This window comes from Vombatus ursinus, unplaced genomic scaffold (genome assembly GCF_900497805.2).
Source record: "Vombatus ursinus unplaced genomic scaffold, bare-nosed wombat genome assembly UNPS02014882.1, whole genome shotgun sequence".
Classification (NCBI taxonomy): Eukaryota; Metazoa; Chordata; class Mammalia; order Diprotodontia; family Vombatidae; genus Vombatus; species Vombatus ursinus.
The window spans coordinates 818,286-824,802 of NW_020954660.1; the positions used below are offsets into that span (position 1 = coordinate 818,286).

General features: G+C 53.6%; 1 protein-coding gene across 1 annotated transcript in view; it reads left to right on the forward strand.

Annotated features, from left to right (window-relative positions):
• The window catches only part of MSN (moesin), an 81,944-nt gene extending 75,838 nt beyond the window's left edge, over positions 1-6,106 (forward strand). Inside the window, exons 11-13 of the mRNA XM_027842682.1 lie at positions 1,397-1,489; positions 2,370-2,582; positions 4,048-6,106. Of these exons, the coding sequence (XP_027698483.1) occupies positions 1,397-1,489; positions 2,370-2,582; positions 4,048-4,212 (471 nt within the window). The 3' untranslated portion in view covers positions 4,213-6,106. The remainder of the gene's footprint in view (positions 1-1,396; positions 1,490-2,369; positions 2,583-4,047) is intronic.
• Positions 6,107-6,517: the final 411 nt, after the last annotated feature.

Genomic DNA, 6,517 nt, shown 5'->3' on the forward strand with positions numbered 1-6,517 from the left:
CATGAGGATGGATGTCTGTGTGTAAGAGTGTGTGTGTGTGTGTGTATGTATGTATGAGTGTGTGTGAGTGTATATGTATGAACGTGCATGTGCATGAGTGTGGATGTCCATGTGTGTGAGGGTGTGTGTTTATGAGTGTGTATATGTGAGTGTGTATTAATGTGAGGGGGGGTATGTGTGAGTGTGTATGTAAGGGTGCATGAGTGTGTGAACACATATGAGTATTACGTACATGTGTGAATACGCACACGTGTGAGTATGTATGTATGTGCGTGAGCATGTGTGTCTGCGCCCACATGTGGGCTGGTATACCCTGCAGCAAAGGACAAAACTTTGTCCCTGTGGGTAAAGCAGGGTGTGAGCAGGAGCCCCTCTTCCCAGGGTTAGCTGTCCCTAGCTAGGCCTGATTGCAGCAGCTGCAAGGGAGGAGGGGGGCCCTGACTCCATCATCTCCAGGTGGAGGTCTCGGGGGCGGGGCAGGGCAGGGCATAGCAGGCATGTGAGACAGTAGCTATGAGCTTCCCCAGGTGAGAGGCCCAGCAGCTTGAAGTCAGAGGATCTGGCCAGAATCTCATCTCCACTGCTTAAGGCCTGTGTGACCCTCAGCATGTTACTTAACATGCCCAAGCTTGGTGAGGGGCCTGGCTTGGGTAGACTGTAAGCTAGTGCCCAGCTCCACATCCAGGGTCCGGAGGGTAGAAGGAAGAGGCTTTTGTGTCGTCAGGGAAGGCCAGATCTCTGTGGAGCCCCCCTGGAGTGCCCAGGTCTATGCCAGCCTCTCCTAGCCTCAAGGACACAAAAGTCTGGAAGCTTAGACCACAGTTTGTGTGGAAGACGTGGGCTGAGTAAGTCAGCAGTGTGACGTGGCCACCAAAAAGCCCCGCCCGCTCTTGGGGCCACGTTCCGACAGGGAGGTGAGAGCGAGTGGCTCAGAGATTCTGTGACCAGAGGGTCAGCTTGGCAGGGCTGTGGTGTGGCAGAAGGACCTCGTGAGGGCAGTAGGGCTTGGACTAGATTCCTCTGAAGTCCCCCTGAACTTGGCATCTAGGGGAACAGACTTGGGGGGGGGGCCTTTGAGCACCAGACCCAAGAGTATGGGTTATATCAGGGCAAAGAGGAGACTGAGTTGGGAGTTTAGCCCAGTTGCTTTTGGGGCCTTCCAGTGGCTTGGCTGTCCTTGTTCTCCTTGGGTCCCTTCCAGTGTTTAACCCAGTGCCTGGAGCATAGTAGGTGCTTAATAAATGTGATTGGTTCTGGAGAGGCAAAGAGGAGCCACAGTCCCAGCACCTGTCCTGGGGAAGCTGAGGTAGAATAGCCCCAGATCTTTATGCTGGGAGAGGGTGGGAAGGCCAGAGCCATGAGGCTCATACTAGGCCCTGGCCACCTCCCTCTGCAGGCCTCCGAGATGGCAGAGCTGACTGCCCGGATCAGCCAGTTGGAGATGGCCCGACAGAAGAAGGAGAGTGAGGCTGTGGAGTGGCAGCAGAAGGTGAGGCGGGAACCACTGGGCGGGGTGGGGGTGGGGGAGCCCCAGCTGGCAGGGCCGGCAGGGGAGGCCCAAACTCTGTAAAATGGGCCAGGACATGGATTCGATTTTGGGGCTTGGCCTCCACAGCTCTAATGGGGGGGGCGGCATATCCTGGCTCTGGCCCCCTTCCTCGCCACATGCCCCTGAGCAAGGCATGCGATGTCTTTGAATGTCAGCTTCCTCCTTAAAAGGGGGATATTACTGGAAGGTACCTCTCTCCCTCAAGAAAGTTCTAAAGCCTCAGAAAAATGGAAGTGATTTCCACTTGGGGCCTTCTGCCTCATGGTCTTCCTTTAGGTTCTAGTGCATGGTCAGATCCCTGCTGGCCACATTTCAACTTAGAAAACTACAAATGGGGGCAGCTAGGTGGCGCAGTAGATAGAGCACTGGCCCTGGAGTCAGGAGGACCTGAGTTAAAATCCAGCCTCAGACTCTTGACACTTAACAGCTGTGTGACCCTGGGCGAGTCACTTAACCCCAATGGCCTCACCAAAAAAAAAAAAAAAAAGAAAGAAAACTACAAATGAACATTATCTATGTCATGTTGTATTTTGCTTTCTTTTGTTAAACATTTTCCAGTGATGTTTTCCTTGGGAGTTTTGCTGGCCTGGAATTGACACCTATTCTCTCTAGTGAATAAAGAGTCTTCCTTGGTACCAGCGAGCCCTGGGTTCAAATCTTGCCTATGACCCCTATTGGTTGTGTGACCCTGGGCAAATCCCAGTGCTCTGGGTGGAGAAGGTGCCAACCTGCACTGATTCACCTGGCAGTTGAAATCCCAGGTCCAGTCTCCTCCTCCCAGTACTTTCCCTGGCTCACATTGGCATGCCTTACCATGCAGGCCCAAATGGTCCAGGAGGATCTGGAAAAGACCCGAGCTGAGCTGAAGAATGCCATGAGCACCCCCCATGAGAATGAGCAAGACGATGAGCAGGATGAGAACGCGGCTGAAGCCAGTGCTGAGCTGCGGGCTGAAGCCTCCACCAAGGACCGCAGTGAGGAAGAGCGGACCACTGAGGCCGAGAAGAACGAGCGGGTCCAGAAACACCTGAAGGTAGCTGGGGGAGAGAGGGGGGTGGCCACGGGCTCAGTGAGCTCACCCTCCCTGCCCGACAGTGCCAACCTGCGTGCCCTCTGGGTGCAGGGCCCCAAGCTGACTAAGAGTCAGGCATGTGGGCGGAAGATGGGGGAGTCCGCGGGTAGAAGAAGGTGGGGAGCAGGTTGCCAAAGGGAGGTCAGGAGGAGCAAGCGATGAGCTCAGGTCACCAAGTTGTTAGTGAGTGCGATATAGGAGAGAGAGTGCTGAGCTTGGAGGCAGAGAGATCTGGGTTCAAATCCCACCTCAGACACTTCTTAGCCATGTGACCCTGGGCAAGTCAGTTTAATTCTCTGGGCCTCAGTTTCCTCATCTGTAAAATGGGGGAGGTGGGATTGGACTTAGTGACCTCGGTAAGGTCCCTTCCAACTTTAGATCTGTAATCCTTGTCAAAGGAGCCCTGTGACCTCCTGCATGCAGCCTGGTTGCTATTTCCTTTCCTCGAATGGAATTTGGAGAGTTTGAACCCAAAGATTTCTTAAGTATCTGCTGAGTCCAGGGCCCTGTGCTTGAGCATACAGAGCTCAGGATCTAATTGGGGGTGGGGTGGGAAGGGGGAGTTCATTCACCTCAAGAACTGTTCCAAGGAAGAGGGAGGTTATTTTGAGCAGACATTAGTGAGTGTTGCCATTAGAGAACATCATTCTGGGTGTTGGAGGAGGTTAAGTGTAGATGAGCCGAGGCCCCTGCCCTCATGGAGGTTCCATTCTAAAGTGGGGGGAGAAGGTGCTAACCCAGCTAGCTAAATGTGCGACATTACATGGGCAGCACCATTGCCGAGAGGCAGAACCGATGTCTGGGCAAAGGGCTCTGGGAAATTGGAGGCAGGACAAGAATCATGGCTTCTGGGAATGGGGAACCATCACATAGGGCCCAGAAAGAAGGGAAGGAAGGATAGAGTCGATTCCTGAAGGCAGAAATGGAGTATGCATGCTGGGTGGACTATGGGTAAAGGCACAGAGATGATGGCAGTGGGTAGCAGGGGTGGGGAGGACCAGGAGAGAGAAGTGTTCCATCCCCTCCCCTTCTGTCAGGAAGTTCGGTCGAATCCTAAGCCCTCCTGTGGCTCTGAGGCCGTTCTTTCTGTCCTCTCCTGGAGGTGAGCAGCAGCGCCCCATCTTTTAAGTGACCTGGATTCGAGTTCCGGCTTCGACACTTACTATCTGAGTGACCTAGGCAAGTCACCACTTTTCTGAGCCTCAGTTTCCTCACTGGGAAATGTACAGGTTAATAGTTGTGCTGTCACCTGTTCAGGGATTGTCATGAGGGAAAGTTCTTTGTCAGTCAATACATGCTGTGTACATGTGAGTGGCCATCATCATCATTACCAGGGCTCAGGCTGGGGCTCTCTCGTGCCAGCGTACTTAGAATGCCCTTTTGAGCTTCTCCTCTGCTCTCCTTCCCACCCTCCCCCCCAACCTAGGCCCTGACCTCGGAGCTGGCCAACGCCCGAGATGAAACCAAGAAGACAGCCAACGACATGATTCACGCAGAGAACATGCGTCTGGGGCGTGACAAGTATAAGACCCTGCGTCAGATCCGCCAGGGTAACACCAAGCAGCGAATTGATGAATTTGAGTCCATGTAATCCTCTGGTTCCCGTCCCCCCCTCCCAGCCATCTCTGACCTCTTCCGCCCCTGCCTTTGCCCTTTCTGAACCAACCAGCCAGGCCCTCCAGGGACCCCAGAGCACCCTCCTCCCTCCACAGGAGAGGGGGAGGGAGAGAAATTCGACCCCCTTCCTTCTCTCTCCCTTGCCCTCAGCTGCCAGCTTAGGCCAGGCCCTGACTGTCCTTGTCCCCTATGGTTCACTGCTGGACTTGCCCCTTTCCCCTTCCTCCCAGAGAGCCCCAGCCACAGGGCCCGGTGTCTAGGCACATGTGGGTCTTCTCCAAGTTTCTGTGGCTCAGTGCAGGGCAGGAGTAGGAGGGTTAGGGGAAGAGAAAAGGAACTTACTCCAAAGATCAGAGACAGACATTTCCCAAGCCTGCTCTACCCCGAACCTTTCAGGCCACCAGGAGAGGAGAAAACATCCTGGGCAGGGAGAGAAATCGGGCCATTCCTGGTTTCCCTTCCTAGACCCTGGCCCAGTTAGTTGAGTTTAGCAACTCAGCACCCCCGGGGGGCGGGAGGAGGGGGGGAGAGCAAGAGAGGGAGGGAAGAAGGATGATCCAAGCAAGACACCAAAAAACATTTTGAAGTCTTGGCTGCCCAACGCCCCCAAGCAAAACAGTGCCTTATAGGAGCTGTTTGGGTGCCTTATGGGGGCTGTTGAGGAAGCCTTATGATTGGCCGCCTGTGCCTTGGGGGCTGTCCCTTCTTCTCCCCTACATGGGCCAGCCCCTCCCCCCTCTTCCCCAGGGGAGTAGCCCACAGCTCCCTGTCCTGGGGAAGGGGCCACCCAGCTCTCTCCTGGGTCTGTGGCATCCACCATATCCTAAAGGCCTGAGCAGACAAGGGGCTCCCACCAACCAGTCCCTCCTTCCCTCTATGGGGAGATTGCCCAAGGTGTGTGTGAGAGGGGGTTAACTGAATGTTACCACTCCACACCAGAGATGCTCTGGTCCCCCTAGACACATCTCCATGGTGTGTGTGGAGGGCATGGGGTCATGCCTGCCACCAGTGAGCTCCCTGCAGACAGTTCCTCTCCTCCACCCCCCAAACCCTGGAAGGGAGGGGGGGTGCTAGGAGAGAGGCCGCCTCTGGGTCACTTTTCAATGTCCTGGCCCCTCCCCTCCTACCTTACCCCTCCCGACCCCGCCCAGCACGCTGCTGAGCCATCCTTGCCAGGCTGGCTGGGGGGCACCAGGACCCTCCCAATATGATGCCTGTATGATGTACCCTTCCCCTGCCCACCATCTAATAAAACGGGGATTCCCTCCTTTCTCTTATGCATAAATAGAATCTCGTTCTCGTCTCGGAGCAAGGCTGTGTTTCGGCCTCCCATCCCTCCCATACCTTGAAAGTGTATACTGTATTATAAAGAAGATATTTTGCAGGAAATTAATGTAAAACGCTTTCCGTATCAGTGATGGCATCATCACGTTAGGTCACGCTAGATTGTTGTATTATTATTATTATTTGTTCCGCGGCTTTTTTTTTTTTTTCTGTTTCTGCCCTGGTTTCTCTGGGTTTGACAGACCTGGCCTTCTCCCTCTTCCCTTCCCCAGTGGGCAGTGGGATGGGGATTGGGGGGTGGCCCACAGCTGCCATCTGCCTTCCTTCCAAAGTCTCATGTTTTGCTGTAAAAATGTAACAGCCCTCTTGCTGGCCCAGGCCTCTGGCGGTTAACTTGATGTTGTATCCCTGAAGGCAAGAGTTGGGGGCAATAATTCACCCCATGGGAGGCTGGGGCAGAAGGCTAGACTTTGTGCGTGCGTCTTACGTGTAATTTTTTATTTTTTGGTTATTTGTCTGGAGGGTTTTATTCTAAAGTCACATCTTTTTCGGTTTCAGTGCCAATAAAATTGAAACTACCCCCACCCTTTGGCTTGGTTTCAGTTATTTGAGGAACATTTATTCGATGCCTGCTGTGTGCGGGAGGGCCCTGGCTGGCCCGAAAGCTTGGGGGTGGCAGGGGCGAAGGGTAGGGGTTGAGATGTCACCTATGTTACTTTGTGACCTGAGTTCAAATCTGGCCTCAGCCACTAGCTGTGTGACCCTGGGCAAGTCACTTAACCTCTGCCTCTGGGGAAGGAAATGGCAAACCACTCCAGTGTCCTTGCCAAGAAAACCCCACGGACAGTATTAGCGTGTTAGGGACATGTCTGAACGACATTTTGTGCCAGAGTACTTGATTTAAAAAAATATGACCATCTATCTTTTCTCTTTGTCAACCTTACTTTCTTTTTAAATTTTCTTTTGGAATTCAGTTTTATTTTATTTCCAATTCT